The sequence below is a fragment of the Prionailurus bengalensis genome, chromosome D2, assembly GCF_016509475.1.
Source record: "Prionailurus bengalensis isolate Pbe53 chromosome D2, Fcat_Pben_1.1_paternal_pri, whole genome shotgun sequence".
Taxonomy (NCBI): Eukaryota; Metazoa; Chordata; class Mammalia; order Carnivora; family Felidae; genus Prionailurus; species Prionailurus bengalensis.
In genome coordinates this window covers 17,539,277-17,561,851 of record NC_057351.1, presented here as the reverse complement: position 1 = coordinate 17,561,851, position 22,575 = coordinate 17,539,277, and the positions used below count along the sequence as shown (strand labels likewise).

At 45.7% G+C, this 22,575-nt stretch overlaps 1 protein-coding gene and 1 pseudogene across 4 annotated transcripts in view; one reads left to right on the top strand and one right to left on the bottom strand.

Annotated features, from left to right (window-relative positions):
* The first annotated feature begins 5,919 nt into the window (after window positions 1–5,919).
* COG2 (component of oligomeric golgi complex 2) overlaps window positions 5,920–22,575 on the top strand; it is a 47,057-nt gene continuing 30,401 nt past the window's right edge. For 2 of the 4 annotated variants that reach the window (XM_043596338.1, XM_043596337.1), the window contains exons 1-3: window positions 6,615–6,816; window positions 19,442–19,603; window positions 21,063–21,128. In XM_043596338.1, the coding sequence (XP_043452273.1) occupies window positions 6,745–6,816; window positions 19,442–19,603; window positions 21,063–21,128 (300 nt within the window). In that variant the 5' untranslated portion in view covers window positions 6,615–6,744. Of the gene's footprint in view, window positions 6,817–19,441; window positions 19,604–21,062; window positions 21,129–22,575 lie in introns of all 4 variants that reach the window. The other 2 variants (XM_043596339.1, XM_043596336.1) reach the window with 2 other exon arrangements.
* Window positions 9,010–12,840, bottom strand: LOC122493486 (annotated as a pseudogene).

The window sequence follows — 22,575 nt, the reverse complement described above, 5'->3', positions numbered from 1 at the left end:
GTGATTCTCAAACGGGGGTTGGGAGGCCGGGAGTTTTGCTCCCAGGGCAGATTGAACAATAGCTGGGGACACTTTTGGTGTTTTGAACATTGTTTTTAATGTTTTATTTATTTATTTATTTATTTATTTATTTATTTATTTATCTATCTATTTATTTATGAGAGAGAGAGAGAGAGAGAGAGAGAGAGAGAGAGCACAGGTGCGGGAAGGGGCAGAAAGCAAGGGAGGCACAGAATCTGAAGCAGGCTCCAGGCTCTGAGCTGTCAGCCCAGAGCCTGATGCAACGGGGCTCGAACTCACGAGTCGTGAGATCATGACCTGAGCCAGAGTCAGATGCTTAACCAGCTGAAACACCCAGGCGCCCCACGCCTCGAACATTTTTAAGCTGGTGTCTGAAATTTGTAATTAGAGACTTTGCATCACAAGCTCGTGTATAGTTTTATTAACTAGACATCGACAATATTTAAAAAAATAACATAGGAAAGGATTGACTTCACTGGAATAACATGTTCCTGATACCATGTCATTTTTTGAAAAGAAGAACAAGCTAGTTTTCTATTATTTTATTTACCGAACCACACTGGAATGGAAAGAAATCATTACAATGCTTACTTGTGTTTTTTTTTTCCTATCGTGTCCCTAAAGGATATATATATAGTTTAATTTAAATATAAAGGCATCCGTGTCACGAACCCGAACTGATTGTCCTTCTGATTTTGCAGCATGTCAACATCAGCCCAAATACCTTCTCTCCAATGCTAACCTTCAACCTTAATAAGGAGAGGAAGCACTTAATGCGGAGCCCCAAGATTACTCACTGAAGGGCATTTCTTAAAACAAAGGCGGTGTTTCAACTTTGGTATCAGCCCAAGTCATATACTCTAATAAGATTTGGGAGGTGTATGTTGCTGTCCCAGGGTGTGAGGGGAGTATCATGATATCAGACCCATTCTTGGACATAGAATTATATTACAGAGGCCATATGGAGTATGGATCTGGAAATGGACTCCCTTAAAATGATCTGGGCACAAGGCATTTTTTTTAAGTTTATTTATTTTGAAAGAGAGAGCGCACGCACGCGTGCGCAGGGGAGGGGCAGAGAGAGAGAGAGAGAGAGAGAGAGAGAGAGAGTCCCAAGCAGGTTCCACGCTATTAGCTCCGACACGGGGCTTGAATTCATTAACCATGAGATCACAACCTGAGCTGAAACCAAGAGTTGGGCGCTTAACTGACTGAGCCACCCAGGTGCCCCTTTTCAAGGATTCTTTAGAGAGTTTTCAAGTATCTTTGGGGACACGGTACCCTAATTAGGCACCCACAGGTATAGACAAATATTTTACAAGTTATACTGTGAATGAAGTGGGGAAAGAAATAAAGAGGTTGCTGTAGGAAGAAGTATGGTCAAAGGAAGTCCATTTTGTTTTGTTTTGTTTTGTTTTGTTTTGTTTTGTTTTGAAGACAGAAGGTCAATTCTATGCTGATGGCAACAATCCATTGGAAAGGAGACCTTATGTCCCTGGCAATGCCGGAGGGAAGAATCCCAAGCACAAGAAAGGGCACCCAGCTGGGTAGGTTAGAGCTGGGGGCACGTCCTCCCCTTTAATAGTCTCTCACTGCTCTTCTCGATAAACCTGAGCTATCTTCAGCTAACATTGTCTTTGTTTCTTGTACATTTCTCCAATTGCAATGTAAATTCCATAGTGACAGGGACTTTTCTGTAGTGTTCCCTACAGATGTGCAAACACTCAGGGCAGTGTGGAGCGCATAGCAGGTACTTACTAAATATTTGTGGAATAAATGCTTAGAAATGAACAAAATGGATACAAATGCAGGTATAGGTTTGATTTGATGGTGACAAGAGGAATTCCTCCATAATTCGTTTTTATTTCCTTGAAGTGTGACAGTAGGCATGAGCTTAGAGGGAGGAGACATTGTTCAGAAGAGGTGGAGGGGGGGGGTTGTTGAGGCAAGTCTTGAAGATGGTCGTCCATTAGAGGGGTAGCAAACCCACTGGAGAGACAAGGGAGTTTGTAGTCAGTGTTGAATACCCATCGCAGGTTTGTGGTCAAGTGTTTCAAAGTACAACAGGTTGGCTCGGTTGTATGATTGATTCCTGGCTTTCTGGTACATGCAGTTGGCATTGGCGGAGGCCATTTGTAAAGAAACAAAATGAAGGAGAAGCAAGCCTTTCCGAAAAGATGATGTATCATCGTTTGGACGATCTTTGCAACATGCCGAGTTTTGAGGCACCGGTGGGATATGAAAGTGAAACAGTATAAGGAGGTGATCAGTTTCATGGGAGGAAAGAAGCCGATGGTGGTTAAGCAATTAGAGAGGTATTAGCTCGTGAACGGGAGCTGAAACCAAGGGCACAGTTGATCTCACTACAGGAGAGGGGAGCTGGGAAGAGAAAGGTTAACCGAACCCTGAGGAACACTGATGGGAAAGAGTCCTGTACATTTGTCATGCATGCCAGTGTCTACACAGATTCTTCGAACGCCTCAGGGCCACTGCCTGGTCTTGAACTTCATCCATTCTTTCCCTCAGGCATAGGACTGGGGCACAGAAGGTGATTCTAAAATTCACTCTGATTTGATTTCTCTGCACTCTCATTTACTAGAATCCTACCATAGTTTATTAATTGAAATGCTGCTTGTATATAATTTCCTTTTTTTAAATACATATTTCTTTTTTTTTAAATTTTTTTAATGTTTACTTATTTTTGAGAGACAGAACACGAGCAGGGGAGGGGCAGAGAGAGAGGGAGACACAGAATCCGAAGCAGGCTCCACGCTCCAGCTGTCAACACAGAGCCCGACGTAGGGCTTGAACCCATGAACCGTGAGATCATGACGTGAGCCAAAGTCAGACACTTAACCGACTGAGCCACCCAGACGCCCCAATAATTTTCTCAAAAAGATAAAATAATGACCTTTATGCAAACATAAGATGAACCCTTGTAAGGATTTTACTTAATTCATTAATTAACAAGGGAACCACTAAGATGTTACCACCACAATTACGTACGATTTACAGAGTTGCAAAATAGCTCAAACACAAGAAAGGCACAGAATATCCCACAGAATCAGATAGCCCAGAAGGATACGTGAGACAACACCTAACGTCCCTCTGAAAACACTACAATCTTTCAGGTTCATTTCATAGTCTTTCATGATTTTCCCCATAATGCTTTTTAAAAAGTTATCGCTATCATTTCTATTCTTTGAATAAGACCGATAAAATGTTAGTCTGTTATAAAATACACATGGGAGAATATTCCGGTACTGTCATACCCCATTTGGGTACTCACTGATTGGGGGGAAGAGGCAGAATTTGGGATCCCTTAGGATTAATCTGTTTTCTAGTTGGAATGGGAAATATTTAAGAATCAAACCAAATGACCTCAAATCCACTCTGGAACTAAAGAGGGTACAATTCAAATACAGAAGATGTTGAAATGGTCTTCTTGGCTCATTGTGAGATTTTCAAGTTGAATGGAGCCCTCTGCCACGATGTCTGTCCTCCACACCCTGCCTCACACTTGCTTTCCTGGGAATTTGGGGCTGCCAGACTATACAATCAGTTCCAGTTCGAAATGGAAACCCTCCTCGGGGCGCCTGGGTGGCTCAGCCGGTTAAGCATCCGACTTCAGCTCAGGTCACAATCTCACGGTTGGTGAGTTCGAGTCCGGCGTCAGGCTCTGGGCTGACGGCTCGGAGCCCGGAGCCTGCTTCGGATTCTGTGTCTCCCTCTCTCTGCTCCAACCCTTTTTCTCTCTCTCTCTCTCTGTCAAAAATAAAAAAAAAAAAAACATTAACATTTTTAAAAAAAAATGGAAACCCTCCTCTCCTGCAGTAGTGAACAAAGACAACTCTGGTTGCCGTTGGAGGATTTGGCTGCTTCAGTCCAACAGTTCAGGAAAGGATCAGAAGGGGCAGATGGATGATATTGGAGAAAACGCTCGTGTGAGTTCCCGGAGCACAATATTTCTCTTTGCGATTTTTGAGTGTTCCGCAGCAAAGCTGCCAAAAATATGAAAAGTATAAATAGAGAAGAGTGGGAAGGAGAAATGGGGACCTGTCACATTGGCAGAGAAAATAGGGAACTGAGAATTTTCCAGAGATGCAAAGTCACAGGGGGTTAACATTTACTTAGAAATGAACTCGCAGGCACAAGCTTTAGAATGAGATTAAGGCAAGGAAGACAAATTAGGGAATAGATAAAAAAAAAAAATGTCAATTTCAAGCCTCTCTCGTGAGGAAAGTACAGATCGGAGAAGAGGAGAAACTAGGATAGACTGACTGCCGATCATGTCTTTACCGATTAGGCTACGTACCTACTTTTTAAAAAATGTTTATTTATTTTTGAGAGAGAGAGACAGATTGTAAGTGGGGGAAGGGGCAGAGAGAGAGGGAGACACAGAATCGGAAGCAGGCCCCGGGCTCTGAGCTGTCAGCACAGAGCCCAATACAGGGCTCGAACTCACGAGCTGTGAGATCATGACCTGAGCCGAAGTGAGACGCTCTCCATCAGCATCTGGGGTCATTCCTGCAGCTCCTGGCTTTGACAGGATGTATCATTACCACAGCCTATGATTCCAAGCCCACTCTGTGGGGTCTTGGCTGTTCCCCATTGACTCTTGGGCGGAGAGCAGGTAGCGGGGTCTTTATCCTTCTTTGCCACCTAACCCCTTCAGCATCCTCGACATTAGCACCCCAGGCGGCACATGTTCAGGTTCATTTCTTTACCAAAGGCCTGGCAATACTTGCGGAAGGGAATTATAATGGAGATAAGGAGCGGTTCAACTCCTGGCTCAGCTAGAGTTCCTCAGCTTTCTCTGAACTATAAACCAAGGTATTTGGGAGCCAGGAATGATGTGGTGCCTGGGATTTGCTTTAAAATATATTCCAGGAGCGCCTGGGTGGCTCAGTCGGTTAAGCGTCTGACTCTTGATCTCAGCTCACCTCACGATCTCGCGGTTCGTGAGTTCAAGCCCCACATGGGGCTTTGCACTGACAGTGCCGAATCTACTTGAGATTCTGTCTCCCTCTCTCTCTGCCCCTCCCCTGCTCGCTCTCTCTCTCAAAATAAGTAAATAAACTTAAGATATGTATTTTAGACACTCCCCCCTCCCTCCCCTTGCTCGTGGACAGGCTCGGGAAGGCTTGTGCTCTCCACCCTTTTTTTTTGCATGTTTGCAAAATTTCATAATAAGAGTAAACAAACGAAAACCAGATGATGAGGTTTTCATTCCCTATAGCCACAGAAACATAATAGGGCCACAGAGCGCGCTCCTCATAATTGCTCCTGTGGCACTTTATTCTGATTTTCTGGACTGACTCCAGCTCTCATCCACTGTCACATTCTCTGAGTATTGGCAGGAAATATTTCCTTCGCGAAGGAAGCCTTGCCAGGCCCGATGGTAGGGAATAGGTTGTTGCAGATTCTATACCCACATGTTTAAAACGCGGCCGGTTTCCTGTCTGGAGTGACTTGAACACAAGACTGTCTTTGTAAGGCATTGTCTTCCGCTGTTCCACCCCCTTTTTAGGACTATTAAGGGTTAATGGCATCTCCAACAGCAGCCGAGGCCTGGTTTCTTAAAGCAAGGCTGCAGGAAGCAAAGACTTGCAGGGTGAAGAGTGTGAAGCCTGATTTGTGGTTTGAGTTGTCACAGATTCAAGGAGGAAAAAAAAGAAAAATGAATCATCATTTGACCATGGCATTCACACGAAAGGGCGGGGGCAGCAGTGGGACAAAGAACAAAGGAAGAAGAAAGAAAACCTCAAATAAATGTTGGGGATGGGTGGCGGGGAGGAGGAGAAAGAAAGTCTCAGAAACTGCGGGGAGGTGCGGCGATTGCACCAATACTGGCCACAAACACACACATTTGCCAATTCCTGGCTTAGATTAGAAAAAAATACGCATGCACTACTTGTCGGCTGTGTTTTGTCAGCAGGTAGCGACAAAATCTCGAGGTTTTAAGAACCCTGAGGACCCAAAGTTGTTCTCCGAAGCTGCCCACCCTGGACCTGAGCCCGAAGTGGAGCAGGTTGCTGCCCAGAGGACCTAAGGCTGTGTGCCCAGCTGCCCACCTTCCTCCCGGCAGTTCCCAGGATCGGAGCCCACGGGAGGAGAAGCTACGCTCGCCTGCGGGTGCCGGGGCTAAGGGCGGTGGCCCAGTCTCCCACCGAGGCCTCAGCGCCCAGGCGGCAGCGGCGGCGGCGCACGGGGACCGGAGGAGTGACATGGCGATGTGTCCAACTCTGGGAGACCGGCCTCAGAACCAAGGGGCCAGCATCCGGCCACGGCTATGCTCTCCGCGGAACAATCTCAGGGAGAAGACACGGGCTGCGAGCCGATTTTCCAGTGGAAAGGGTGGGGTGGGGAGGGAGCGCCCCTGACCCTTCCCGCCCGTCCCCTCCCGGGCTCACCCCGCCTGGCCCGGAGCTGGGCTACCGGGAGGAAGCGTGCGCGGGGCCGCAGTGCCGCCCTCCGACGCAAGGGGGCAGCACGACCCGCCGAAGCAGCGGCGGCGGTCCGCGCGCCGCTCTTGGCGGCCGCAGGCGGAGGCGGACCCGCGGCGTCCTCGCTCATTGGCCACGGCGCGGGCGCTGCCATGTTGGCGGAAGCGGTGCCTCTGTGCCGTGGAAACTGGCCGTGGCTGCGGCCGCAGCGTCCGAGCGCGCAGGCTCCTACTTCTCCTCGCTCGAGTCTCGGCGCCGAGAGGCGGCGGCCGGCGGGATGGAGAAAAGTAGGATGAACCTGCCCAAGGGGCCGGACACGCTCTGCTTCGACAAGGACGAGTTCATGAAGGTGCGCGCCGGGGGCTCCGCTCCCTGGAGCCGGGCCGTGGGTGGTCTGCCCTCCTTTGCCCTCCGGGGCCTCTCCTCGGGCCTCTCCTGCGCGCTTCCCGGGCCGCGCCCGCAGCGGACGGCCCTCGGCGGGGACCTCGCTGCGCTTCGCAGTGAGTCTCTTGGCCTCGGGTTTGGTAGGTGCAGCCTGGAGACAGCACTTCTGTGAAATCGCGCTTACGGAGTGAAAAGGCCTGAAAGTTTTGAGCTAAATGTAAACGCCCCTGTTAGGACCCGACTCTGTTACCGCGCGGGGTGCGGTCAGATTGCCGGCCCCCTTGCCTGACAGCAGCTTGTTGCCAGTGCCTTGCCCCTAGAAGCTCGGTGAGCGTGTCTTGAAAACGTCTCTAAACGTACGTGCTCACCCAGGGATCGGGTCGGGTAAAAAAGGCCCTTAATCTAAAGTTTTTGCCTGACATTCGTCTACAGCTCCTGGAATGAGAGATATAAAGACTGTACTGTCCTTACTTCTGTTTCAGGGCTACAGAGCGGACCATTGTCCTTTTCTAAAGTTGCCCCATTTCTCTTCCTAAGGTGAACTTGAAACTTGTCTGCGGATAATTGTAGGACCTAAACGTACTGATTAGAGATCTAAACTGAGAACGTTTTACTGACGATAAAGGTTCATCAAAGCACAGCCTTGAAAATGTCCAAGATTTGAATCAGAGCCAGGAGGAGCTTTGCATACCCAGCTTGTGTATCCCTCGGGGTCTGTACTTAAACTATCAAAAAAAAAATATGTGTACTTTTTAAGGATTGGGATTTTTGACACCACTCAGTAGCTGGCTTCGGTGTGAAAAAGTTAAAAGTTTTGGTTCTGTAGGCACCTAAAATTTTGAAAGAGTGAGTTTAAGTGTCTTATTTTTTGGTGGCTTCAAGTCCCAATATGTTTTTTTTTTTTTCCTTCTCAAGGGAAAAAAAACCAGCTTTTGATATTTGCATTCAGATCATATCTCCCAAACTCTGCCTTAAAAAGCGTTTCTATCTGAATCCTCTGTATTGTGGCCATTGTTGTTTTTAATATGTAGGGGTGTCTAGACTGAGGAAGAAGCTACTCTTGTTCTTGTACAGTGGTGTTTCTAAACCACTGTAATAAAAGGTGTAACTCGAATGAAATGTCTAAACTTTAATGTTTATTTATTTTTAAGAGAGAGAGAAGGAGATAGAGCACGAACAGAGGAGGGACAGAGAGCGAGGGAGACACAGAATCTGAAGCAGGCTCCAGACCCTGAACTGTCAGCACAGAGCCTGATGCGGGGCTTGAACCCACGAACCGTGAGATCATGACCTGAGCCAAAGTCGGACGCTTAACCGACTGAGCCACCCAGGTGCCCCTCGTATGGAACGTCTAAAAGAGAGTACAAAGTGAACTCACTGATCCGGAAGCCCTTTGCTAACTAAGGATACATGATGATGAGACATCACAGGAGCATTTTCTGAGACTTCCCTAGCCCCGCCATGTTTCTCACTGTGAGCTGACAAAATGCTTTTGGTCAAAGCAGGTTCAGAAAATAGAACTCTCAGAATAGAAGTCCTAAAGTAGCGCTTCGAGGTAGGGAGAGAGCACACTGGCCAAGTGGCTGGAATCCCAGCGGCTCCGTGTTCTCTCACGGCTCTAAAATTTCCGAACATGCCACACAATCTGTAGGGCTAATTAACGTGACCACTTCGTTGGTAGAAGGAAAATACACGGAACAGCTGTTCTGTGTGTTTTGCTATTGATTTTCTGGGTGGGACCTGGAGATAAAGGTTACCTGCAGCGTGGATTTCCTTCAGAGGGACGTTTTAGAAGTTACAGTTCCGTGGCAGAAAGGATGGGTGGAGAGCGTGCCGTCGGGGTTCTGTTTCTACACGTTTTGTAACTGGAGAGGTTTTGTGCCCGAGGGAGAGGGAGAGAAAATCGTATTTTCACTGGGAGAGCGGAGGTAACTTGCAATCCGGTCGGTTGACTAGAAATGGGCCCTCAGTCGGTCACACGCGAGGTGGACCTCCTTGGGCAGTGGTAGCAGTTGCTCACCGGTCAGCAGACACTCACTGATCACCTGCTGGGTGCCAGCCAGCAATTTGGACGTGGTGGTACAAAGCCAGGGAACACACATTGGCATTGGCTCTTGAGCGTGGTGGTAGGACGAACGTGTGTGCCCAGAATCCACCCTTAGTCCAGAGAGGCCGGGGCCTGGAAGAGTGGCCAGGAATGAGACCAGCAAGGAGGCCAGGTGCATGGGGTGGGGCTGCAAGTTGTACCTTGAAGGCTGCAGCCAGGGGTCTAAGTGGAGACAGTACTCATCGTCAGGTTTAAAGCGGGAAGTTACGTGGTCCCGTCTGTTGCGTTGGAGCTGAGTGGCGGCAGGAGACTACTTACAAAGTTATTTCAGTGGTTTTTATGAGACCTAACGAGAAGCACAGAGGAGGGGAAAGGTTTGTGAAAGACGTAGGTGATCAACACACAGGAGCGGCAGATCCGGAAGGGCCACTTGGGGCCGACGGGGTGGCAACATCATTCTTTGTGACCTTAAAAATACCAAGATCCTTAGGCCTGACAGCCAACTCATAGACGAATAGGACGTAAGGTGTTGGCAGTAGGGAGAGAAAGTGGCAATGCCGACCAAGGTAAGTTAGACCCGTTTGCGTGGGTGTGCTGTTGACGTCATGGCCCTCCCCTTCCATCCCGATGTATGACTTCATCTCCAGTTGGACAGAAAAAGTAGCGGCCATCAAATGGGAACTCCTCCGTCTTGCTGATAACAAGCCCATCCTTGTGTTTGTTCCCTTCCCCTCCTTCCCTGGTCTGTGGAGGGGCTCTCCTCCCTCCTCCAGGTAGCTTTTCACCCACGCCTGGAGCCCGTGCCCTCTTGCTTCCTCAGCACCCTGTTCGCATCCTCTCCTGCACTCCTTCCTGTTGGTTTGCACCCCTGCCCCTCTTTTAGCCTCTTCCACTTGGCCCTCCCGCCTCGAGGGGTCGCCCTGACACTGGAGCACATCACAGCCGGCGCTCAGGGGTCATCTTTACTTTCTCACTTGTCGCTCTTCAGGCACCCTCATCCCACTGAAGAGTTCTTACGAAGTTAACCGGATGTAAGTCAATCCCGCTGGCCTTTTTCCTGTCTGCTTACTTGCCCTCCCGGCAGACCAAATGCTCTGCATTGCTTTCTGGCTTTCTTCCTCTCTCTCTGGTCCGTCTCCTGTCTCCTGTAGCTGATGAATGGCTGGTTATGGGCTCAGTCACGTGTCCTCTCCTTGCCCCAGGTGGCCCTTCATGCAGCTTTAGTGACCAGCTGTAGGCAGGGGAGGCAGATGCCTCTTTCTGGCCCAGATGTCCCCTGAGCTCCAAACCTATGTACTGCATTTGTTGTCTCTTCTTGGATGTCTCTGTGGTCCCTCAAACTTACCATGTTCGAAACTGAATTGGTGAGCACCTCCTCCCCTGAAAGCCAGCTTTCTTGTCCTATTGCCCGTCTTAGAACATGCTCCACCATGCATCGAGTTGTAAGTCAGCAAACCGGAAGTCCCCTCCTCCCTCTGTCGCCTTTCCAAAATCCAGTCTGTTACCAAGTCCCGTGGATTTCGCTTCCTGAATACCTCTTGAATCTGTCTACTCTCCATCTTTTCGCGTACCTTCACGGTGCTGTCTGGCCATCACACCATCAAGGCCTCTTACCTGGTCTCCTTGCACCCGTCCTCGCCTGTTTCTAGTCCCTCGTCTACACTACAGGCAGAGCGCTCTTTTCGAAACACGTATCTGGTCTCGTGTAACAGGTGGCTGGTTAGTCCACAGGCTCATGAGGAAACATTTCCGAAACATTTGAACCTATTTCAAAGAGGCTCATTCCCCCGCGGGATAGTTTTGATTGGCAGGCAGTGTAGTGCGTTTCTATGCTGAGCCAGTCTGCTTCTTCTGAACTGTATCAGTTCCTTTCCTGCACCCCCAGCGCATCGTGGCTTTGTTGGCACCCTGGGTAGGCACACAGTACCTTTTTAATGAGAAGCGCCATCAGGAACCCTCTTTATGGTGACTGTAAGCATCTACAAGAGAATACGGATCTAGGGGGTGAGTCACTGAGGCTCCTCCCTGATTGTAATTGGGTGAATTGGGGATATTGAAGCAGGAAGTGTGTCAAGGGCGGTCCTGTTCTCAAGGAGCGTGTATTCTAATGGGGAAATAGAAAAGGGAAGAATGACCAGCTGCTCAGATCTTGTATTTTGCTGGTTGAGTGGCTGTGACCTGGAGACGTGGGTCCCACTTTCAGCCCTGCTGTCCATTGGCCTGTGACTTGGGACCGATCACTTGCCTCTGGGCTTCGGTTTCCGCAGTATCTGCATAATCTCTGCAGCCTCTTCCAGCCCTTGACATTTATGCTTCTGTGAAAGAAGGACGGTAATCACTTCTTCTGGTTCGAAGACAAGGAAACTGAGGCCTGGGGTGTCATGACTTCCCCTAAAGTCACACAGTTATTTGGGGGCACATCACGGGCCTTATCTCCTGACCCCCATGCTTCAGTCTTGGGAAATAATACTGTATAACATGTTCCTTTCCAGAGGCCACAGGTGGGAACTTTGGGAAGTGGGATAATCGGAATATTGAGAACAGCCCAGAAGATGGCACAGAGTCTGAATGCCTGCATTCCACCAGTACGGAAGAGATCGAGGGCTGCCTCCTATTTTAGAAGAAATTCTGACAAGGCTGGTGATCTGGACTCTTGGCCTGTAGCTTAGGTACAGTAGATGAGACGAGAGGGAAAAAGGTGGCCTGTTCGAGGTGGACTTCGTGACGGCACCTAGAAACTGACAGAGCGACTGACAGAGAAGGAAAAGAGGAAAGTGGCGAAACGCAGACAGTCTGAAAGCGGGTCCGCGGCCGATGCCCAGTGACCTCCACCCCGGGGAGGGCCTTCATCTCACAGGAGCTGAGCGCTCTACCTTGTAGGTTCTTGGTTTGATGCCACGTCTCGATGAAAAGATTCCTTTCTCTTCCGCATCAGTTTGAGACATCATAATATTTTTGAGACTGACTGCCACAAAAAAATTGGGATTAGCCACATCTAGAACTTAGGTTACATTTCATTTTCATAGAAAAGTTTACTGATGTGAACTACTTTGGACGATAGGTAAGTGACATTGGACAAAGTTTATTTGATTGGCACTTTTGCAAGACGAGGTTCTTGCAAAAAGAAGTGGTTTTTTGGTTGTCCTTGCTTTTGATTGTCATCTTTTTTTTTTTTTTTATGTGAGCAGTCCTCTGATTTATAAAAAGATCCAACAAAATTTAAAATGATACAAAACGTCAGTTTCAAAACAACATCAGAAAGCGAGTATTTAACCGTACGCCGCTCGTAACAGAGCAAGTGGGTAAGTAGGAGAGTTCATGCTGTGGCATATTGCTGTACAAAATGGAAACAAAAAGTTGGTAAAGGAAGGCTCAGGAACCCTCTCTTTTAAGAAATAGAACTGAGGGGCTCCGTAATCATCGGGCATCCGCTCAACACGGTGCCTGTGGTTAGAAATGTACGTGATGGGAACTCCAGGGATCTTCCAGATCCTTCCTCTAAGGTCTGGGTCCACTGAGGCCACAGTGTCAAACTTGCACTGAATTAATTACTCCCTGGACGAAGCAGTCCTCTGCATGGGTCCCTTTGTGTGTGCGTGGTCGTCGTTCACATCTTGGATCCTTGGCAGTCCTTAGAGCCGCTCGTTCTGCCCGAATTCCTCAGTTTCAGCCATTACACAGTGCGTTCTTCAGGGGATACACTTGGCATACACGCAGTCCATCACTGATTGTACTAAGCCAAGTTTGGCTTTCGTGGAAGAGTTGGTACAGTTGGCATCAGCCAGGATGTGGTTGCATCACAAGAATAAGCAGGAAGGGTGTTGGGGGACTTCTCCTTGAGTGCACTGAGATCTTTCTTTTCTTTCTTTTTAGGTTTTAATCCTTCTCTTCAAGCCTCTGATCTCAGAGACTGAGCATTCGCTTCATGGTCACGTACTTTCTTGCTTTTGCTTCCCCGTGTTCACGCTGCAGTCTTATTTTCCTTGCTTTTGATTTTCGAATCCACTCTTTGTAATCCTGTTATAAAGTTTCTCATTTGAATAAAATGTTGCACTTCTAGCCTACCGAGTTATTGATTATTAGTACTATTCAAAATTTGAGAGCAAGAAGATCTTTTTGTTATTTAACTAGTTTGATAGCATTTAGCATCAAATTTCTTAAAACATTTAAACAGATTAATCACAAACTGGGATGTGGGCTCTTTTTTTTTCTTTTTTTTTTTTTTTAAGATTTTGTTTTTAAGTAGTCTCTACACCCAACGTGGGACTCGAACTCACGCCCCTGAGACCAAGAGTCATACGCTGCACCGACTGAGCCAGCCAGGTGCTCCTTGGGCTTGGGCTTTTTTTTTTTTTTTTTTTAAGTTCCTCAAGCGATTCTAACATACGACCGATGTTGAGAACGTTGGAACTAGGTAATTCCACTCAGTAGCTCAAGAAATTAAGTTGAAAAAGTAAACTAAAACCCAACATAGATTATGATTAGTGTTAAATTGAGGGGAAAAGGAGAGAGAAAGAGAGGAAATCAGCTGGAACAGAGCATAATTAGGTGCTCAAATACTTGTTAGATGGGTGAATAAATTTACAGAATATAGATTTCCTTTGCTTTCTCATAAGTATGTCAAACGAGTGTGTATATATATATGTGTGTGTATATATATATGTGTATATATATATATATATACACACACATATATATATATATGGAACGAAGGAGTTAGATATAAAATTGATTAAAATAATGTTGGAACAGCAGCAACAAAATGTTAGAACAGATGTTGCTTAGAATTTAAGTGTTACTATTTCATGATACTTTTAAGATGATCTGTCTATAGATGGTGGAAAGAACTCATTAGCGTATGTTTTTAAACTTCTCAAGCTTGAATAGCTTAGTAACCAAATAAAGTTGTGTTTTGGAGACACAAGTCCTAGGCTATGTCATGTGCCCGTCACCCTGCCACAGTGAGAGATTAGAGGACAGGGATGCGAGGGAAGAGCTCCAGGGACCTTCTTGCATACATGCTGTTCCCTCGGGCAAGAACACTGTTCCCACACTTTCCCCAGGCCAGCTCCGTCGTGTCATTTGGATCTCAACTCAGATGTTTTTGTTCTGTGTCTTTCCTGGTCATGCAAGTTCAGGTACCTCCCTGTCTCATCACTCACCTTCACAGTGTCCCATTTTCTTTGTAACTTTGATCACTATTCATTAGTATCACATTTATTTGTTTACATGTTTGTTTTCTCATTTCTGCATTAGAATATATGTTCCTTAAGAGCGGAGACCTTCTCATGGCTGTGTCCCCAGGTTTTAGAGCAGAGCTCGAGTTGCGTGGTCAATATTTAAGTAATGTTTGGGGGATATACAAGGACTTGTATTCGTCTCTGTTGTCCTCTGGGCTTCGAGAAGGTTGGAAACACACACTTGGGCTCACACTAATTTCTTAGGTCTTTTGAGCTGTATTTTATGTAATGTGTGGGTTAGCATTTATTTTGTATTTGTGTCTCGATGAAATGGAATCTGTTTCAGGGCAGAGATCGTACATTTTGTGTGCCTTCTTCGTACCTCCCATGATTTGTAGATGCGGAATGGTAGTGCCTGGGGCGGGGTGGGGGGCGGGGGCGGGGTCTCTGGTTCTGTTGTGGATGTGGTAGGTAGTGACTTTACATTTCCATGTATTTGGGGGAATGTTCTACTGCTTGGCAGCTTAGAGCATTTTGATCTTTCCACAGTCTTGCACAGTTATCACCGCGTTAAGGATACTGATATTTGGGTCTTTGGTAAGTTTTAAATGCTTAATTCCCTGGTTATTTTGTATTCGTCTTTGTTTGCCGTCCCGGAATGCAAAGGCATTAAAGTAGCTCAACTTTTAAACTCTGTTTGGTTTTAAATTTGAGTGATGTCACCGCTACTCTAGTGGCTAATGGTTTTTAAATTGTCTGCAATTGGTCTGTTTTGCTGACTTAATATCCTGTGTTCTAGCACCTCTTGTGATTTCACAACTTCCGGCCTTTTGGGGCATTTGTACTTTACCTGGGTTCAAGTAGGAAATACCGCTGAGTATAAAGAGAAATTATTTTTCTTCTTATTTCAGGGCTTACAGACCACAAGTCTTGACTCCTTCCAGCTTTTCAGACATGGGAGGTTTTAATGTTTATTTACTTTTGAGAGAGAGAGAGTGGCGAGCGCGAGCATAAGCTGGGGAGGGACAAAGAGAGCGAGACACAGAATCGGAAGCAGGCTCCAGGCTCTGAGCTGTCAGCACAGAGCCCGACGTGGGGCTAGAACTCATGAATCATGAGATCATGACCTGAGTCCAAGTCAGACGCTCAACCGACTGAGCCACCCAGGCACCCCTAAATTAGTGTTACTTTAGATTTTTTAAAGTATCTGCACATTTGACTTGTTGATGCTTAAGTTGTTTCATTTTTCCTTGAGATGTAATTCACGTGATATAAAATTTACCGTTTTAAACTGTATTCTTCACTGGTTTTTAGTACATTACTCCACGGTGCATCCGTCACCACTGTCTAATCCTAGAACATGTCCTTCCCCCAAAAAAGAAACCTATCAGCTCTGATTCTCCCCTCCCCCCGTTCCTTGGCAACCACTAATCTACTTTCTGTTTTTATGGATTTGCCTGTTCTAGAACATCTCCTATAAATGGAATCATATGATATGCAACCGTTTGTATCTGGCTTCCTTTAACCTTAGAGTAGAACGTTTTCAGGGTTCATCGATGTTGCAGCACGTAACAGTACTTTATTCACCCCCCCCCCTTTTTTTTTTGGCTGCATGATAGGCTTCGCCACCTTTAAAGTATCCTCATCAATGGATGGACATTGGGTTGTTGATACTTTTTGGCTGTTATGAATGATGCTGTGAGTGTTTTTTGTGTGTGAGCATCTGTCAGTTCTATCAGGTATATGCCTAGATGTAGAATCACTGGGTAGTTGTATGTTTCACTTTTTGAGGAATTGCTGAGCTGTTTTCCACATTAGCTGCACCATTTTACATTCTCGCCCTCAATACAGGAGGTTCCAGTTCCTTTGCCTTCTTGCCAACACTTGTCTTCTGGGTTTTTTTGGGTTTTTTTTGTTTTTCTTATTTTATTGGATCCTGGTGGGTGGGAAGTGGTAGGTCAGTGTGGTTTTGATTTGCATTTTCCCTAAAGACTAATGATGTTGAACATCTTTACATGTGCTATTGGCCATCTGTGCGTCTTCTTTGGGAAAATATCAGTTTGAAGTCTGTTGCTTGTTTTTAAATTAGGTTATTTCTCTTTTTATTGTTGAGCTATAAGGGCTTTTGCATATTCAGGTCATTAGATCCTTGTCAGATATACGATTTGCAGATATTTTCTCCCATTCTGTGGATTGTCTTTTTCACTCTCTCAGTAGTATCCTTTGACACACAAAAGTTTTTATTTTGATCAAGTTCAGTTTACCGATTATTTTTTATGCTTTTTGTGTCATGTCTAAGAAAGCATTATGTAATTCAGAGTCGCACAGATTTTCACCTCTGTTTTCTCTAAGAGTGTTACAGTCTTTGCTCTTTTATTTAAGCTTTTGATCCACTTTGAGTTACTTTTTTGTGCATGTGTGAGGTTGGTGTTCCAAATTCATTCTTTTGTGTGTAGATATTGTCCCTGCAGTGGGCACTTGAAAAGACTGTTTCTTCCCCCAGCCATTGGTCTTGGCATCCTTTGAAAAATCAACTGACCATAAGTCTATGGGTTGCAAAGTCTTCCTTTTAAATGTTTAGCAGATTTACACTATAGAGTAAAACCATTCCTGGTAAGTGAAATGTGTCTGTTGCTCGATGCCGCTGTGAGTTTGGGCTTGTTGTCACAGCAAAAGCTGCCTAATTCAGTATTCACAGATTACTGGGAAGTGATTTAGTCTTGTGTTGAGCAACATTTGTTTATCTGAGAACAAATACATAAATGGCAGGTTGAGAACGGATGCTACCTAGTAGCATTTGTTCAAGGGTCTGAGTTACATGATTTAGAATGCCATCGTCAAGTTCAGAACTTCAGAGAATACGTAATGAGGCAGGAAAAATGATCTACCTAAAGGCATACAGCTGGTTAGTAGCACGGCCAGGATTCTGAGCTGAGTTCTGCCTCTGCATTCCTTCACTGATGTGCTTCATAGCCATGAACGTAAGGTGTTGTCTGAGGTCTCAAGAGGCAAAAGTCCAGGCTGATTCTGGCCCCAGTTTAAGAAGCAGGTGGTTTTTCAGTAGATGGCTGTGAAATTATGGTTTGGTATGAATTCCTCTTCTCTGACACTATCAGGGTAGGTGTTTGGCTGATTAAGAAAGTCAGTTGAAACAAGTAACTCTTAAGGAATGGTGCATATGGTTCTTAGCATTTATGTTAACATTTATGCCAGGGGCACCGAAATGTAATAAAGGGGAAACAAGAGTGTAACTAATCTGTGAGACCAGTACTTGGAAACTGATTATGAAAGATTCTGAACATCTGTTCAATGGAACACTTAACATCCATGTAAAATATTAATACAAATGTATACGTTTTATGAAAAGACATTGAAGTTACATTTTTAAATGGGAAATAACAGTTGAGAAGAACATGAATATTAAGCTGCCGTGTGTGTGTGTGTGTGTGTGTGTGTGTGTGTGTGTGCGCGCGCGCGCGCACAGACGCATAAAGAAGGTCTGGGTTTCAGTTCAAGATGGCGGTGTAGGAGGATCTTGAACTCCTCTCCTCCCACGGATACCCTGAGCCTACAGCTACATATGGAACAGTTTCCTCCGAAAAGTACCCAAAACTAGCTGAGTGACTCCTACACATTAGGTGAATAAAGAAACAACCTACACTGAAGTGAGATGCAGTCTTGCCATAAATCCCACCCCTGGCACAGTGACCCACAATTGGGAGGGAGCTCACAATCCAGACTTCGCCCCTAGGAGCAATGGTTTGAACCCCACATCCGGCACCCCAACTTTTAAGACCTGCACTTCAGACACAAGCCCCCAGAACATCTAGCTTTGAAAGCCAACAAGGCTTGCATCCGTGAGACCCACAAGGCTGTGGGGAACAGAGAAACAGTTCTTAAAGCAGTCACGTGAGTGGAGTCCCCCAACTCCAGGACTCAGCACAGAAGTAGCCGATTGAAAAAGGTTCAGATTTTCTGTAAAAGAGGCCCATTTGCTTATCATAGAGCACTGAGGGGCCGGCATCTAATTTAACACTCATCTGGGGCCCACTCTGTAGTCTGCAAAGACGGAACTGGCAGGTGTTACCTTTGTGCCGTCTCTCTGCCTCACCCCTGCCCACTGGTATCTCCGGAAAAGGGGCTTGGATGCTCATCTGGTGTCCATGTTTGGAGTCGCCACTAAGGGATTCCTCTAGGTCATGTGGCTCCAGTGACCAGCAAGGCTTACGCTCACAGGCCCCTCATGTTTATTGCAGTATTTACAACAGCCAAGACTTGGAAACAACTTAAGTGTCCATCAGCGAGTGAATGGATGAAGAAAATGTGTGTATATACAGTGGAATAGTATTCAGCCATAAAAAGAAGGAAGTCTTGCCATTTGCAACAACATGGATGGACCTTGAGGATATTATGCTAAGTGAAATAAGTCAGGGAAAGACACATGTCGTATCATCTCCCTTATGTGTGGAATCTATAAACAAAAACAAAAAATGAAGTCCTAGAGAACCGATTGGTGGTTGCCAGACGTGGTGGGGAGGCGTGTGGGGAGGGAATGGATGAAGGGGTCAAATGGTACAAACTTCCAGTTAGTAAGATAAGTTTGGGGGATGTGATATACAGCATGTACTTCTAGGAAATACCATATGGTACATTTGAAGGTTGCTAAGAGTAACTCCGAAATGTTCTTATCACAAGAAAAAATGTGTGTGTGGTGATGGATGTTAACTAGTCTTGGGGTGATCATTTCACAATAGACGAAACCATGAAATCATTATCTTGTACACCTGAAAGATTATGTGTCCGTTGTATCTCAACTTTTGAAAAAGTAACTTAACATTTTAAAGAGAAAAGACCAAAATACAACAAGTCTGGGAGGATGTGAATCACAATGTTAAATAGTAGGTGGGCGGGGGGGGGGGGGGGGTGTGTGCCGTGAACAGTGCTTATCCGTAGAGCTTCAGAGAGCAGATGATTTTTTACACTCTTTATTTATTATTTCCTTATTGGTTGAAAGTTTGCCATTGAGCATTTGTTACATTTAAAATAAAGAAGCAAAGGCTGTTTCTGTTTTGAGACGAACCTCTGAAATGTATAATAAAAAAAAAAAATCCCTTGTGGAACTTAGGCAGCAGGAGAGAATGCTCTTGGTGGGGCCCCCTTTCCCGCACCTCTGTGACATGAGCAGGCGCCCTGGTGTCACCGTGTGTCCCTAGACACTACCCCCCCGCCCCCCGCCCCGCGCAGCCGCAGAGCCCCTTCTAAATGAGTAGAATGGCGTTTCTCTCTCTGTCTCCGATTTGATTTTTATACGTAAAATGTGATATCATTGGCGATCATTTTTTCTTTGTGGTTTGATTTTTCAGGAAGATTTCGATGTGGATCACTTTGTGTCCGACTGCCGGAAGCGCGTGCAGCTGGAGGAACTGAGAGGTGACCTGGAACTCTATTACCGACTCCTCAAAACAGCCATGGTGGAGCTCATCAACAAAGATTACGCGGATTTTGTCAACCTGTCCACAAACTTGGTAAGCCTGAAATCCGCCAGGCCCTCTCATCCATATTTATTCTTCAGAGTGGAGTGTAAATTTCTAAAAGAAAGCTTTCATCTCTCTGTCCGAAAAATAAATAAATGTTGAAAAAAAAATTTTTTTTAAAAATAAAAGAAAGCTTTCAGAAAGTCGATTCCCCCTGCGCCACCACCCCCCCACCAAAAAAAAAAAACCTAAAGAGATTACTAAGCTCACGAGTAAAATAACTAAACTGTTTGGTGTGCATTTGTTTGGTTTTAGTGTTTAAATTCATTTCAGGCCGCTCTAGCTTGATTATTTTTTTTGAAATCGTTAGTAAAGAAGTCAACAGCAGAGGATAAGAATATCGGAGTCGTTGTTTTTGGTAGTTGCTAAGTGATTACCCTGAAGTCTTACTTGGTTGAGGCTCATTTGCAAGAGCAGATACCAACTATTCTGAAGGAAGTGTTGAATTTACTTTCAGGTGGATGCGTTAGCCAGAGCTAGGTTGAGGGGACGTGGGCCAGTATTGATATTTAGAAGGCATGGTTTTATAAAAACATAAGAATGATTTGTAGTGAGCATGTCAAGTGTTTGTGAAAGCTGTTTAGAAATGCTTGGGTTATAATATTTTCAGAAAAGTCTCCTTGTTCTTACTTCATTTTGTTTAAAATCTGCTGAAAGTCGGCGGCTCCGTGGGGATTTCAAGAAGCATTAAAATAATGAGGCATATTTGCTTTTGGGAAATATACCCCTAACATAAATGTTCCAGTGGGATTAGAAACCCAGAAAATTTGATTTCTGTTCTGTTTAATTTGGATTTTTCTCAAGGGTTATAATGATGTTTAGGAGAGACATAGCCCATTGGCCTTTCACATCAACTGGCTGGGTATCATAAATTACGGACAGATAGCTGTGCCCCTTCCGTTACAATTTTTCACATTCATTTAAAATGGCATCTAGGGGCGCCTGGGTGGCGCAGTCGGTTAAGCGTCCGACTTCAGCCAGGTCACGATCTCGCGGTCCGTGAGTTCAAGCCCCGCATCAGGCTCTGGGCTGATGGCTCGGAGCCTGGAGCCTGTTTCCGATTCTGTGTCTCCCTCTCTCTCTGCTCCTCCCCCGTTCATGCTCTATCTCTCTCTGTCCCAAAAATAAATAAAAACATTGAAAAAAAATTAAAAAAATAAAATAAAAATAAATAAAAAAATAAAATGGCATCTAAAGGCAAATTGTTTGAAGGTTTCATTTATTAGGACTTCCCTTGTTTGTATAGTTTCATGTATACCAACAAATTTTTTTCGTATTCTATGAACAACATTGATGGCACAGTAACATTTCCGTTATTTAACTAGTTACTCAGCAAAATACAGTCATACCAAAAAAATAACTTAAGTGTAGTACTGCTTTGATCATTAAAAGATACTTCACTGTTATTCCTGATTGTGATGTGTGTGTGCCAACGTGATTTTGCCTTTAGGTTGGCATGGACAAGGCCCTCAATCAGCTTTCTGTGCCTTTGGGACAGTTACGAGAAGAAGTTCTGGTAAGTCCCTACATAGTATAAAACAAGCTGCTGGAAAGCATGTGGTCCTCGTTTGCCTTCTCCAAGAAGAATTCCTTTCATCTGTCAGCTCGTGGTGCGGTGGTTGTTTTCTCATGGTTTCATGATTATTGTATTTGCCTTCAGAAAAGTTGTAAATGATTTTCTATTTTTGCATGTGGTATTATGACCTAAAAAACATGTTCGATCTGAAGAAGACAGATTCTCAGAGTAGACAGCCTTAAAACATCAGGGGAGAGGAAGAATATTTCCAAATTCAACTTATTAATGCCACCTTACTCCCATGTAAGTGGTTTCCAGCTTCTGAATGGCTCATTTGAACAGTTCCTAATTTGTAAGTATCCCCTCCCCGCCCAGACAGTAATGTACATGTGCTCAGGCTCCCAGACTGGTCCACAAAAGCTATGAAATCCTTCATGTAACCGAAGGATGATATAGATGTAATATCTAATAATGTTTCTCTGAGAAAATCCCTGCTGTGGGAATAGAACTCCCCACTCCCAGACGTTGGGAATGGGAACTCCGCCTGGTGAACAGCGGAGGGGAACTTAGGGCATCACTTCCAACAGAAAACTGTGCCGTCCTGTCCTCCCCCACCCCCCAGTCTGTGTCGATGCCCTGACTCGCCCCCCACCCCCCCGACCCCTCTGTTTGGATGCACTGTTGTGAACTTGGTGCTCTGCACCGTCCTGTCCTGGGTATGTCACCCCTAGCTTGAGTGGCCTCGTGCATCAACCCATAAGACAGCACCTGGAACCTGAGGAGATACTGGAAGTGGAAGATGATCTGGAAAAAACGTGGAGTCCCAGCCAATGTCAGTGCCGAGAAGCCCAGAGGAGGGGTAGGCAGGAAAGAATTCATAGAAGAGGGAAATTTGGAGCCGTGCCTCGAGCTAGCTAATACTCTTCCTTGTTTATGTCTCGTTTGAATGTTACAAAATCTTATTGAGATGCTTTCCCCCGGAAGGGAAGAGCGATTTTTGTGGTCCACTATTGGATTCCACGCCTGCTGCCGTGTGTCTCTCCTGCCTCCTCCTTGGTGTGCCCCTTCTTCCCCAGCCCCATAGCCGTGGTGTCCCCCGAGCCCAGCCTTCGTTTGGCCTTCCGCTCCTCTCTGAAACCCCTCTCCCCAAAGGTAGATTTGCTCTGCCGACTACTGCTCTCGCCTCGCACACAGGTTCCCGTCCTGCCTTGTCGCCGCGAGCACCGTGTCCCCTTCCTTTTCCACAGCCGTCTTTATAGCTGCTTTTGTCCTAATGAGCCACAGACCTGACCTTCCTTTCTGGTCCCGACTCAGAGACCAGATCTAAGATTCTAAGAGATTCTAAGATCTTTAACGGATAAGACTGTTTCTGTCTTCGTTGTTGTCTCCTCATGTGCTGTCACGACAGCTGACATCTAGTAGGTATTTCGTGATGTTTTCTGAGTGA